We start from the raw sequence: 14,913 nt of genomic DNA, 5'->3' as shown, positions 1-14,913 counted from the left end.
TATTGGGAATGTCTTTCTAGTAATAGGAATATCTTTTATGTCTTTTTAGTAATGGGAATGTCTTTTTAGTATTGGGAATGTCTTTTTGCTCCGGAATTGAAAGCCAAAGATCAGAACAGAAGGTGAAAATAAGCAGATTTCTCTGATCAGATATATTACAAAGTTGCTTATTTTCATGTGTACTATCGATTTATAAAATAAAAATGACGGTTGCACTTTAAGGCTCCAGGACCTGGGTGCCGCTCCCCGCATCTACTATAGTTACACCCTTGTACATAACTAATCTGAATTGTGCATAATGTATATTTTATGGCTTTGAAAAGTTTTTTGTTACATTGTATCCGGTTATTAAAGGTTCCGGATTAAAACCGTGGTAAATCTATATAAATTGGAAGCAGTCACCGCCAGTTGTGGATTTTGGGTCTAACGCTTGTAACTCCAGCTGCTTATAATAATGGGAGATGTGGGTGACGATATAACGCTTCATAGTACCGTAGATATGTTTTCAATGGCTGAAAAGGCAAAGTCCATTGGAGATCAAATATCGTCACGTCAGGGTCCCAGAACAGCCCCCTGTCGGCATGCTCCATGTCTGAGAGCAGGTCTGATCACGCAGATTTCCCTTTTGTCAAGCGAAAAACTTGTTTTCAATTACGTATATACATTGTAAATGGATTCCAAGTCAATATTACCCGGAGGAAATTCAATTAGCAGTTCTGAAACTGAATTTAAATACATTTTACTTTTAAAAGAAAACGAGTTGGACCCCGATCCCTGTATGATGGCAGAGCGGTATAACATTATATTGTGTTTTTATATGCTTTTATTATAAACTATTAAATATTAAATTAAACCCTATGAAATATTGTGAATCTGGTACATGCGTTTGGGTTTGCATCGGTGAGTTGGAAGATGCCCACGGAGGGCGCAAATTGCAGGCGCTCCTGAATCAACAGTGTTTGGGTGTCAGTCTGCTCTTTCCGTTAAGGCTATGTTCACACCTTGCGTTTTTGCTGCTTTTTTTTTAATGCAAACTTTAAGCTGCGTTTTCCAGTACCAGCAAAAGCTATGAGGTTTTGGAAATCTCATACACACATTTTTTTTTTTTCCTGAGTGATTTGGAAACTGCAGCAGGTCACTCCTTTCTGCTTTTTTGCAGGGTTTTTTTTACTGATAGAAAGTACTGGGTAAGTGCAAAATCGCAAGTATCCGTTTTTGCTGTTTTTTTTGGGTGCAAAAACTTTAAGAAGGTTGCATCGTGATTTTTTTTTTTTTTTTTGGGGGGGCACTAAACTTTATCTTCATACACAAGAAACAACAAAAACGCAGCAAATACGCAACAAAAATGCAGCAAATCCTGCCTTTGTAAGCAGCTTCTTTATTGCCAAGAGAGCAGGTTTTGTCTACAGAAAAAAAAGCAGCAAAAATGCAATGTGTGAACCTAGCCTTGACCACACAATGGGTCTGTATTGTAAGTAATCACTAAACAGAGAAAATGCATGAAAAAAAAAATAAAATTCGAACAACTCTCTCCTTAATCTCCTTATTTTTGTCTGTGGGATTTCTAGGAGACTGTTTTAGGATCATACAGAAAATGCTGCAGATATTTTGTAACAGATGCAGTATATTTCTTATTTAATTTTTCTTTTCTAGGTTTAGTGATTTTTTTTTTAAATTTTCTTAACTCCTTTCCTGATGAAAATATACTGCACACGTAGAGAGCCGGAGAATGCTACGGGCTCAGGGGTTGAGCCTGCGCTCCATACCCGGCAAATGGCAGATGTATTATACAGTCAGCATCTATATGTAATAACAGAGATCACAGGGTGGGGACATGATCATCGAGTACCGATGGGTTCATAGCAGCCGGTGGCCGCCCAGCTCGTCACTGCAATACTGTGGTACTGCAGTATATGGAACAAATGATCGCAGATTCAAGTCCCCAGAGGGGACTAAATAATAAAAATAATAATTTTTGAATCCCTCTCCTTTTTCCAAGTTAAAAATACAATAAAATTATACATATTCAGGTTTGCTGCTTTCAAAAAAAGTCCAATCTACCAAAATATTAAATTATTCAGTCCATATGGTGGTAAATACAGCACAGCAGAAAAAAAAAATACTATTTTACCCCAATTTTACAAAAGAAAAAACCCCCCATGAAATTGTATACTTTATTAATAACAACAAAAAATACCCTATAAAAGATAGCCAAAATAGTGGATAACTCGAAAGTTTGCAGGAGATATCCTCCAACGATAAGACCGGCCTAATGAAAGTACAGTCCAAAAAACCTCAATAACCTAGAAAAGAGGTGAATAAACCTACAACCCGTAGTCCAAGTGATACAATAATGTTGCCAATCACTCAACACAAAGGATGTGCAGATATAGGTGAAATTTCCCTAGATCAATAATAAATGTATAATAAAGTATACAATTTTATGGGTTTTTTTTCTTTTGTAAAATTGCCTGTTCCCTTACTGTACATTTAACGTGTAAATCCATACTATTTTACCCCCCCAAAAAATAAATCCATCCGCTTGCTATTTTATAGCAAAAAAAAGTGCAATAAGAAGTTATTCAAAAAGTCGTGCACCCTGAAATAGTATCATTAAAACCATCAGCTTGCCACACTCAAAACAAGTCCCCACACAGCTCCATCAAGAGAAAAATAAAAAAAGATGGCTTCACAAAACAAATTTATTTTTATTTTATTTTTATTTTTACAAATTTCTGATTTATTTTTTTAAATCACAATTTTTTTTTTTTTTTTTTTAGTATCGCCGTAATTGTACCGAGCTGGAGAATCGCACTGCCAGGTCATTTTTACAGCACACTGCATTGAACGCCGTAGTAACAAAACCCCAAAAAGTACCTGCAGAATTGCATTTCTTTCCTCATTTTACTGCATATGGAATCTTTTTTTTCTTCTTCTGTTTTTTCAGTATATTACAGGGTAAAATAAATGGTATCATTCAAAAGTACATCTTGTCTCGCAGAAAATTAGCCCTTCAATGATTATGTGGAAGGAAAAATAAAAAAAGCTCTGACTTTTGGGAAGAAGGGAAGGAAAAAAGACGGAAGCGCAAAGATTAAAATTGGCTGCGGAGTGAAGATGTTAATATCTCAATGTTTGTGTATCATTCTAAAAAATTTATATTTTATATTTTTTTTTTCTGGCAGATTCTGGATTAGTGTTCATGAATCAGAAAGCCTGGGATGAACAGTAATAAGACGTGGCTCTAAGGGGGAACGTTTCTCCTTTTTTTAAATCCCAAGCTGGCGTGGGGAGACTTGTAGGCCATGCAGTGGAAAATTAAATAAGCAGATAGCCTCTTCAGAAGGAAGAGGACTTGATCTCTGGTGCCACCTGTTGGATATAGCAATCTTAAAATTCAATGTCGATCCTTTAACGAGCCTTATTATATAACTTATATAGTATATAATTATATATATATATATATATATATATATATATATATATATATATATATATATATATATATATATATATATATATATATATATATATATATATATATACACTCACCGGCCACTTTATTAGGTACACCATGCTAGTAACGGGTTGGACCCCCTTTTGCCTTCAGAACTGCCTCAATTCTTCGTGGCATAGATTCAACAAGGTGCTGGAAGCATTCCTCAGAGATTTTGGTCCATATTGACATGATGGCATCACACAGTTGCCGCAGATTTGTCGGCTGCACATCCCAAAGATGCTCCATACAAGGCAGGATGGATCCATGCTTTCATGTTGTTTACGCCAAATTCTGACCCTACCATCCGAATGTCGCAGCAGAAATCGAGACTCATCAGACCAAGCAACGTTTTTCCAATCTTCTACTGTCCAATTTCGATGAGCTTGTACAAATTGTAGCCTCAGTTTCCTGTTCTTAGCTGAAAGGAGTGGTACCCGGTGTGGTCTTCTGCTGCTGTAGCCCATCTGCCTCAAAGTTCGACGCACTGTGCGTTCAGAGATGCTCTTAGGCCTACCTTGGTTGTAACGGGTGGCGATTTGAGTCACTGTTGCCTTTCTATCAGCTCGAACCAGTCTGCCCATTCTCCTCTGACCTCTGGCATCAACAAGGCATTTCCGCCCACAGAACTGCCGCTCACTGGATTTTTTTTCTTTTTCGGACCATTCTCTGTAAACCCTAGAGATGGTTGTGCGTGAAAATCCCAGTAGATCAGCAGTTTCTGAAATACTCAGACCAGCCCTTCTGGCACCAACAACCATGCCACGTTCAAAGGCACTCAAATCACCTTTCTTCCCCATACTGATGCTCGGTTTGAACTGCAGGAGATTGTCTTGACCATGTCTACATGCCTAAATGCACTGAGTTGCCGCCATGTGATTGGCTGATTAGAAATTAAGTGTTAACAAGAAGTTGGACAGGTGTACCTAATAAAGTGGCCAGTGAGTGTATATATATATATATATATATATATATATATATATATATATATATATATATATATATATATATATATATATCCCGTTAAGCCAGCTTGGTACTCTCCGCTCCGCAAGGATAAACGTTTTCCCTAGCCCCTTTTTGGAGGCGTCTCACCCAGCCAAATCAGATCTGCATTGCACTGAGGAGGGGCAACACAATGGAACACTTGTCAGCAAATTGAGTTTCTGGCTTGGCTTATTTTCCTAAGTCATGTGGCAAGGCTCGTTAACTTTTAGGATTGCGAAATAGGTAGTACCACAGATCAAGTCTTCTTCCTTCTGAAGAGGATATTTGTATAGTAATAGGATGGTAATAATATTTTAAAGAAGCACTTCTCTTCCATCAAAATTTTTATTCTTATAATATATTGAAGTCATATTATATAGCACTGTGTACTTACAGTTGCTCATTTTGCCTTTCTACCCAGTTAATGCTTCTCTTTTCTCTGCTCTACGTGGAAATGGAGTCTCTTGCCCTGCATTTATCATTCTCTTCTTCAAATCCTGACAGAAGTTGCTCAGTTAGTGCAGCTCATCCAGGATGGCACATCAGTGCGAGCTGTGGCAAGAAGGTTTGCTGTGTCTGTCACCACAGTGTCCAGAGCATTAAGCAGATAACAGACGTGGAGGGGCCCGTAGAAGGGCAATAATCCAGCAGCAGAACCACTACCTCCTTTGTGCAAGGAGGAACAGGAGGAGTAGTGTCAGAGCCCTGCAAAATGACCTCCAGCAGGCCACTAACATCCATGTGTCTGCCCAAACTGTCAGAAACAGACTCCATGAGGGCGATATGAGGGCCCGACGTCCACAAGTGGGTGTTGTGTTTACTGCCCAACACCGTGCAGGGCAATTGGCATATGCCAGAGAACACCAAGATGGGCAGATTCGACATTGGCGCCCTGTGCTCTTCACGGATGAGAGCAGGTTCACACTGAGCACATGTGATGGTGCCTGGAGACGCCATGGAGAACATTCTGCTGCCTGCAATATCCTCCAGCATGACTGGTTTCACAGTGGATCAGTAATGGTGTGGGGTGGCATTTCTTTGGAGGGCCGCACAGCCCTCCAGGTGCTAGCCAGAGGTACCCTGATTGCCATTAGGTACAGGGATGAGATCCTCAGGCCCATTGTGAGACCATATTTAAGTGCAGTGGGCCCTGGGTTCCTCCTAATGCAGGACAATGCTTTACCTCATGTGGCTGAAGTGTGTCAGCAGTTCCTGCATTATGAAGACATTGATGCTATGAACTGGTTGTCCGTTCTCCAGATCTGAAACCAATTGTAGACATCTGGGACATCATGTCTCGTCCCATCCACCAACGCCACGTTGCACTACAAACTGTCCAGCAGTTGACTGATGCTTTAATCCAGGTCTGGGAGGAGATCCCTCAGGAGAACATCCGCCGCCCCATCAGGAGCATGCCCAGGCATTGTAGGGAGGTCATACAGGCACGTGGAGGCCACACACACTACTGAGCATCATTTCCTTGTCTTGAGGCATTTCCACTGAAGTTGAATCGCCCTGTACTTTGATTTTGAGTATCCTTCCAAATCCAGACCTCCAAGGGATATTAGTTTTGATTTACATTGATCATTTTTATGTTTTATTGTTCTTAATGCATTCCACTATGTAATGACTAAAGCTTTTCAACTGGAATATTTCATTCAGTGATATCTAGGATGTGGGATTTTAGTGTTCCCTTTGTTTGTGCAGTGTATTCTGCTTAGAGACGAACCTTTAGGCGATTTCAATAAACATTATGCATGAAATAAATCATGTTCTCCTCATGTATATGAGGTTTCCTGGAATGTATGAAACGTCTGCTGTATCCAGGAAAGTCTCTCTCCACCAGCACAAGTTTATCTATGATCTTCCAGCTCTGACCCGCTCCTGGCTTACCGTATATATCATACACAAGTGCAGAATTCGGCAACGTTATTAATGACTGGTGTGTAGATTTAGCCACGTTGCATTGTGGGTTTTTTATGGTCTTTAATCGTATCCAGTATTCCTGGAAAAAGGAAAAAAAAAATCCTATATGTCCCTATATCTGAAAACAGGTCTGGCTGTGAATGGTTTGATTGTTTAAAGCCCAGCTCCGTGTGTTTGAAGTGGTGTAGCATGGTTTTAATAAAACTTAGTGCCCTCCGTGACCTCCTCTACTCGTTTGATTCTTTCAGATGCAAGGAGGAGAGCCTCCGCGGCCTACCACGCCAATGGTTATGCAACGTCTTGGAGGAAATTAAATCTAGCGATCCGTCTTCTAGGCTCTGTGCAACCAGACGCAGCGCTGGAATTCCTTTCTACATACAGGTATGGAGCAAGCTGTGCACCGGTTTATGGGACTGAAATGGTTCAGCTCTTTAATGGTCTACGCAAGAGGGTCTGCATCTGCCCACATGGCTTTCCTCGTAAACGTTCAAGATGATGTTTGCTGTCTGCATCATTTCTGAGTATACACAGCTGGTCGACGTTCTCCAGAACCCATGTTTAAAGGGGTACTCCCGTGATGGAATGCTAGGATATGCCATAACATTATGATGGGTAGAGGTTGAAACTTGCTGATCCTGAGGGCTAAAGCCATTTCTTTTTACCTGGTGTAAATCCTTCTGTTCCCCTGAATCCGGCAATGTTTTTCTTTTTGTTCCTGTGCCTCTCCTTTCCTGAGATATTCCCTATTTGTATATTTAGTTTTCTTAGTCAAGTGGGCATAGTCTTCTTAAAAACCATTCCCAGTTGGATAAAAACGTCTAGAGAAAAAAGGACAATATCTCAGGAACTGAGGGGCGCAGGAGCAAAAGAAAAACATTCCCGAATTCAGGGAAACAGCGGCATTTACACCAGGTTATAAAATACATATTTGTAGCTAATGAGCGGTCCGGACGTTGTCTAAGGTAAGGCAATAATTGCACACAGGCGGCAATACATATAAAATAATGAATCCCTGATGCTACCTGCTGGTCTTCTGATACATTAGCTGCAAATGTCACATCCACTATATATGCAACATGACGTCTGCAGCCAACAAAATCAGCAGGTGAGAGGATAGCATCTGGGATATGGAGCTGGAATAAACAGCAGGTCAGCCGTCATGTGCTGGGAATGATGCAGATTCAGTGGTGGAACCTATAAGCCATAGGTCATAAAGGGGTTAAACCACTTTTGACATACTCTTCCATATAGTAGGCTTTCTCCTATTACAGAACATGCATGATCACCGGTGGAAGAAAAGCCTAAATACATCTCCACCACCTTTTTATTGCTACAACCTACTCTACATGATGAGGTCTAGCCTATGGCCATGAACTCCCTCAACATGAGCCATCACATGACATCACTTGTTCTATTCAGATTAAAGTTAGGTCCAAATAAAATTGTCAGGTCACTGCAAAAACCACAAAGGGTAATTGTTTAACAATCACTCACACGAATTCGCAGGCAAACAGTTTTTTCAGTCGCAAAATGCTGGACCTGTTGCTCTTCTATGTTGCTGCCTTCTTATGATTGGTCAATGTCATACAGGAGGCAGAACAACACACCCCCAGTGGAAACTATCTAATAAAAACCTATTGGACTTAACTTTGGTTAACTCATTAGCTGCCAAATATTTGATTGTTTATATCTGCACATGAGACGCACTTACAAAAAGAAAGAAACGAAAAAATAAAATGTTTTCGGGCATGTGTCCACGTTCAGGAATACATCCGGATTAGCTGAGGATTGAACGCTGCATGCAGCCGCAGCGTTCAACCCGCAGCGTCCAGATGTTACAGCATAGTGGAGGGGATTTTATGAAATCCCGTCTCCACTATGCGTGGGAACACGCTTCCGGCAGCCCTGCGTTTCCGGACATGCGGCGAGTCTTTTTAGAACGCAGCATGTTTGTTTACCTTGCGGCGACGCTCCGGATGTGTCCAAAGCCCCGTCATTACGGAACATGGACATGGGGGCCTTATTCCGCTCTCCATCCACTATTACATCCTGTGTCCAATTCAAAATGAAAAATTTGGTTGAAGGTCCTCTTTAAGTGTGGGAATCCACATTACATTACATTGCATATATGTAGCATATTGAATATCTTTTCTTTACTTTCATATGCTGTTATTATCTCACATCATGCTATTATTTACTTTTATATTAGAGGTCACTAATTGTAGATTTTCCAGTAATGATATTCCCCCATCTCATTGTTCCTTATAGCACTTGCACTAATAAAGTTAATCATTCCTTGGTCATATCTGTTCCTGGAAAGCCGCGTGACATCTAGTAAGGGTTCCTCGACATTTTCAACCCAGAATGACCCCCTTCACATACTCTTGTTAGTGGCATCCTACCTAGGACCCTGCTGAGGTTTGCCATTTAGGAATCCGACTCAAGGATATGTGCACATTGCGTTGCGCTTTTTTTAAGAATATGTCACAAAGTGACCAGTCTCTCGTCCACCAAAATGCCCCATCGGTAAAGTATACCACGCAGAGTGCGCTTTATTGTGGTGGCCCTCTGTACAGAAAAGAGCAGTCTGTGTCCCTTTCCTATACAGTTCAATGGTTTGCAGATGCATAGTGGTAAGAGAGGCCAGAACGACACTGTTTTGTCCTCTGTCTGGTACATCTGGGACTATGAAATTGTCAGCGTACGCCAGGAACGTTTTCCCAATGTGCACATAGAACATAGTACACAATGTGCTTTTAGCCTAAGCTGCGCATTAACAGATGTGAAAGCGGAAAAGTTCTGGGAAAGTTGGTTATAATCGATACAGCCTGTATTACCGCAACTTCTCCAGACTGGTGGATGGCAAATTTAAGTAGTCATCATGCAAATACATCCCCCGCGTACCTCCTATTTGGTGCCTTAATAAAGCTGGCTCTCAATGGCTTACAGTCCACAAAGGGGTGTAGTGCCGACTATTCTGGTCTTCTCTCAACTTTCCAAATAACTAAATTGCTGACCGGCCCAGAGAAAATGCCCACTTGGCTTTGCTGAAAAGAGCAACCACCGCTATTTCCATGAACCAAGAGAAGTGACTGCGAGATCATCTGGAAATCAAAAGGATCGGACGGGTTGCGCTGTCCCAAAATAAGAAACAAAAATGTTAATAAAGAAGTTTAGTTCTAAAATGCCTTGCTGCTTTTTTTTCTAGATTATATATCAGTCAGAGGAGGATATGGTTTTATACAGAACTCCAAATTCTATTAATTCACAGAGTTCAAGGGTTTGTTCTGGATTTCGATACGGTCTAACACCCGGCTCCCCCCTTCTCGAAAGATCAGCTGCTTACAGCACTCTTCGCAGCTGAATGTGAATGTTCTCTGGTACTGCAGTTCAGCTCCAGTTGAAGTGAATGGAAGCTGAGCTTCAGTACTCGAGCACTGTCTGTGCACAATGTTTGGATTTGTGATGTTCTGGCTCCGTACACAGGGGGCTTCCGCTTGGCCTGTTAACAGCTGACCTTTGGGGGTGCTGGGTATCATACCACCAGAGATCTGATATTAATGACCTCTCCTGAGGCAAGCGTCACACGACCGCATGTTCATTCTTCCCAAGAAAATTTGTTCCGATAACGCTAATCACATTCTGATCATAGTGTGATCCGTTTGTCTCGAATGTGGAGAAGATGGGGGGGAAAAAAAAAAAATTCTCCACCGTCTCCATTCTGTCAGTCCATGAAAATCGGACCACACTCAGATGATATCTGAGTGCGGTCCGATTTTTTTGACTGACACATTGACTTGCATGGCTGATGTGATCCGATTTACGCGTGCATGCTAAGATTTTTTTTTTCGGACCGACTCGGTCCAAGGAAAAAAATCAGACGTTCACTGCACCTTAGAGTAGCATAACTCCAAGTTTGATCCGATGTTTTGTTGAATCACACTTGGACCGAAAATACAGTCATCGACGGGAATCTTAATCTTATGCAAGTCCTGCGCAACACTTTGAAATAAAATTCTCTCTGCCTGCTACCATTAGGTGCAATGGTGAGTGCGGCAGCTTCTTCATTGGTTACACTGCTGTTTATATCTGCATGCCGAGTATTGCAGTGTTGTCCCAATTGTTCCAGTTGGAAAACACTGCAGCATCAGAATATATAGTAAAAAGAAGGTTGTGCTTTTGTTGAAATGGACTGTGATTAGAAAAATGGGTTTTATAGTACTGGGGCGTTGGGCTGTCACCTCTAATGAAATTAGTTTATCATACTTTTGAGATGGCGGCTTCCCCTTCGACCAGTCTTGTACCCAGACGACTGTGCGGCAGCAAATCCAAAGGAGAATAAAAGTTTGGGAGTTTACACTGTGTGCAGAATTATTAGGCAAGTTTGTATTTTAGAGGATTATTTTTATTATTGATCAACAACTATGTTCTCAATCAACCCAAAGACTCATAAATATCAAAGCTTAATATTTTTGGAAGCTGGAGTGTTTTTTTTTTTTTAGATTTGGCTATCTTAGGAGGATATCTGTTTGTGCAGGTAACTATTACTGTGCAGAATTATTAGACAACTTAATAAAAACCAAATATATTCCCATCTCACTTGTTTATTTTCACCAAGTAAACCAATATAACTGCACAAAATTTAGAAATAAACATTTCTGACATGCAAAAACAAAACCCCCCAAAATGAGTGACCAATATAGCCCCCTTTCTTTACGATGACACTCAGCAGCCTCCATCCATAGATTCTGTCAGTTACTTGATCTGTTTACGACCAACATTGCGTGCAGCAGCCACCACAGCCTCCCGACACTGTTCCGAGAGGTGGACTGTTTTCCCTCCCTGTAGAGCTCATATTTTATGAGGGACCACAGGTTCTCTATGGGGTTCAGATCAGGTGAACAAGGGGGCCATGTCATTATTTTTTCTTCTTGGAGACCTTTACTGGCCAGCCACGCTGTGGAGTAGTTGGAGGCATGTGATGGGGCATTGTCCTGCATGAAAATCATGTTTTTCTTAAACAATACCGACTTCTTCCTGTACCACTGCTTGAAGAAGTTGTCTTCTAGAAACTGGCAGTAGGTCTGGGAGTTGAGCTTCACTCAATCCTCAACCTGAAAAGGTCCCACAAGTTCATCTTTGATGCCAGCCCATACCAGTACCCCACCTCCACCTTGTGGCGTCTGAGTCGGAGTGGAGATCTCTGCCCTTTACTGATCCAGCCTCTGGCCCATCCATCTGGTCCATCAAGAGTCACACTCATTTCATCAGTCCATAAAACCTTTGAAAAGTCAGTCTTAAGATATTTCTTGGCCCAGTCTTGACTTTTTATCTTATGTTTCTTGTTCAAAGGTGGTCGTTTTTCAGCCTTCCTTACCTTGGCCACGTCCCTGAGTATCGCACACCTTGTGCTTTTTGTTACTCCAGTAACGTTGCAGCTCTGAAATACGGCAAAACTGGTGGCAAATGGCATCTTGGCACTTGATTTTCCTCAATTCATGGGCAGTTATTTGGCGCCTTTTATGCCCAACAGGCTTCTTGCGACCCTGTTGGCTATTTGCCATGAAACGCTTGATTGTTCGGTGATCACGCTTCAAAAGTTTGGCAATTTCAAGACTGCTGCATCCGTCTGCAAGACTTCTCGCAATTTTGGACTTTTCAGAGCCCGTCAAATGTCTCTTCTGACCCATTTTGCCAAAGGAAAGGAAGTTGCCTAATAATTAAGCACACCTTATATAGGGTTTTGATGTCATTACACAACACCCCTCCTCATTACAGAGATGCACATCACCTGATTTACTTAATTGGTAGCTGGCTCTCAAGCCTGAACAGCTTGGAGTAGGACAACATGGATAAAAAGTATCATGTGATCAAAATACAACTTGCCTAATAATTCTGCACACAGTGTAGATCGTGCGGTTATCTGGAGAATACAATGATCATCCTTCACTATTGCAGTATAGATAAAGTATTTCTTTATTTGTGGTATCAGAGTTCACAATACAAACCAGTTCTTCGCTCCGAACTTGAGCCGCCTTCAGGCATCGAACACCTACAACGCATGATGAAGACTCAAACGATACTCATTCTGATGCCTACAAATAAAGGACCTTCATTTTTTCATCCGGATGACCGCATACTAAGCTTCCGAACTTTTATTCGTCTTTGGATTACCGCCACATTATCAAGCACAGTGCTGCCGAGTAGACGACATGCATATATACCGATCTGTGTGGCTGCAAATAGCTCACAAGCTCTACAACCCGTACAAACAAATGATCAGAGGGCGTGTCGACACTGATCTGATATTGATGGCCTATCTTATTATGGAAAACGTCTTTAAGTTGATCATTAAAATATCACTTACCTTGTTTTTTATTCTACGATGACTTTGACTGTCTTAATTTTGTCTTAGTCTTTGACTTTTTACAACTTACTTTTGGCTTTTGTTTTTTTTATCAGTTTTTCCATTTTAGGAGCCAGGTGTTTATGGACATTTGCAGTTAAAACGATACATTTTCCCTTTTTTATGACCGTCCAGAAGGGGTCCTGATAAGTAACTCTAGAACATTACGTCTAGTCTTTGTGACACATTGTTCGCTCTTCCCCGAGCCCTCTGCCCGAGATAACGTACAACAAAGGTGTCGAGTTGTGTTAAAACAAGGATTTATTGTTCCAATTAAAACATAATTTTCTGGCTGCCAAACAAAATCCTATCTCGGTAAGAGTAGATTGCTATGCTAGGTATCGTAAAACTGGAATCTGCCAAGGTCGAGAACTTTTCTCACCATCAATGCTCTTGCTGTAACCACATGTGACAATGGTTTTTAAGTTCGCCTGTTGAGCTGCATTTTTCAAAATATCAAATTAGCTTTGTGCCATGATAACCGCTGAGTAATTGCTGTATCCATTATTCTGCACTCGGGCTCCATATTGAACTTGATAGAACGAGTCTCAAATTTCAGCTGTTTTTTTTCCAACTAACTGCAAGACTTTTGGACTTCTTGACCTGTGGGAGGACAGATAATGAAAAAGCAACCAAAAACAAACTATATCTTAAGTGTACTTCACTTCTGGGACCCTCACATTACCTAAGACAGATGGGGGCTTTGCCCTAGGTAAAAGCACGGCTGGCCATTCTATATTTTCGTTTTCATGCACAGCATTGCAGCCCGTATGTTCTTGGAATCCTTTAAAGTCTTTGTCATCAGATCCAAATTATGCAAGCATTAATGTATACAATGGCCTCTAAACTCTAAAAATGATAAAGCTGGAGGCAATTAACACTGGAGCAAATGAACTGACAATAGGCAAAGAAGACAGCTCTGCTCCTCTGCCCACTTGTCTACGAACAACCTCTGCCCATGATACCAAGTATGCCCAGAACACTCTGCCATGCAAACAAGTAGGTTGTCTTCTTACATGGAGGTGACCTTAAAAGCAAAGCAACAGCACAAGCTGGAGGCAAATTTTGCAGGCTGACATTAGGCAATTGAGTCAGCTAAACTCATCCTACTCTCTTTACAAAGTAACCTCTGTCCATGACACAAAACCTAAATGCAACAATCTGCTGTAAAAGTCCTTAGATTTTCCAATCTTCAAGAGTCTTTAGGAGCATTCCCACAACAATCGTACAAGTCAATGGGTCTTCTTACATTCCGATGCCTTTAAGAGCATTCACACAAGCCATAAAAGTTCATAAAGCTGGAGGCAGATAACGCGGGATCATAGCATTGACATTAGGCAATGGAGGCAGCTAAGCTTCTATTCCCTTGTTCTGCAGTGTCTGGCAGCAGCTGCTACACATTGAATAAAGCGGCGAATTGCAGCTTTGTTCAACATGTTTACATCCCATCTTTGACAGTGCTAGTAACAGCTGATCTGTGGGGGGGGGGGGAGGCGGCTGTTGGATCCCCACTGATCTGATATTAATGACCTATCCTAAGGATAAGTAATATCTTGTGACTGGACATTCCCTTTAACTTCAGTTATTAGAAGTGTTGAACTCCATCCAAGACCTGAATGGAGCACAGCAGGTTGCGTCAAAAAATGATGCAACAAGAGAACACAGTAAATACAGCAAAAAAAGAGCATGAACAGCACCTCCAAAAATCATACATTGATCTAATACCGCTAGGCAAAAATATATATAACTGAACATGAGGCTTTTAGTTGATCAGACTGCATAAAGCCCACTGCCACTTCACAGCGAACCTCTTAGTGGGTCCTTATCGCCCTAACCGAGCAGAGCCGTGCGCCAGCCACTGCCGCAGCAACACTGCACCAGCAGGGCGGACGGCTTGGTGCCCCACAGCACCCATGCTTCAAGGCAGAGTCCCCATGACTCCAGACCGCGCCACACCACCAGCACAAAACCACAGCAACAATGGCTGCCACAGAGCACCATACCAAATGAAAGGAGCATTGAAACTCGCCTTTCTCAAGCTCTCCAGTGAGAGCAAAAATAGGCTAGACTTTTATTTACAGTCTCCTGCTAATTTAAA

General features: G+C 41.4%; 1 protein-coding gene across 4 annotated transcripts in view; it reads left to right on the top strand.

The window, feature by feature from the left end:
- The window catches only part of THADA (THADA armadillo repeat containing), a 629,866-nt gene that overhangs the window by 152,358 nt on the left and 462,595 nt on the right, over positions 1-14,913 (top strand). For all 4 annotated transcript variants that reach the window (XM_077282381.1, XM_077282382.1, XM_077282380.1 and 1 more), the window contains exon 23: positions 6,658-6,790. In XM_077282381.1, coding sequence (XP_077138496.1) covers positions 6,658-6,790 — 133 coding nt within the window. The remainder of the gene's footprint in view (positions 1-6,657; positions 6,791-14,913) is intronic.

This window comes from Ranitomeya variabilis, chromosome 2 (genome assembly GCF_051348905.1).
Source record: "Ranitomeya variabilis isolate aRanVar5 chromosome 2, aRanVar5.hap1, whole genome shotgun sequence".
Taxonomy (NCBI): Eukaryota; Metazoa; Chordata; class Amphibia; order Anura; family Dendrobatidae; genus Ranitomeya; species Ranitomeya variabilis.
Note: the sequence above shows the minus strand (reverse complement) of the source record. Positions and strands in the feature narration are given on the sequence as shown.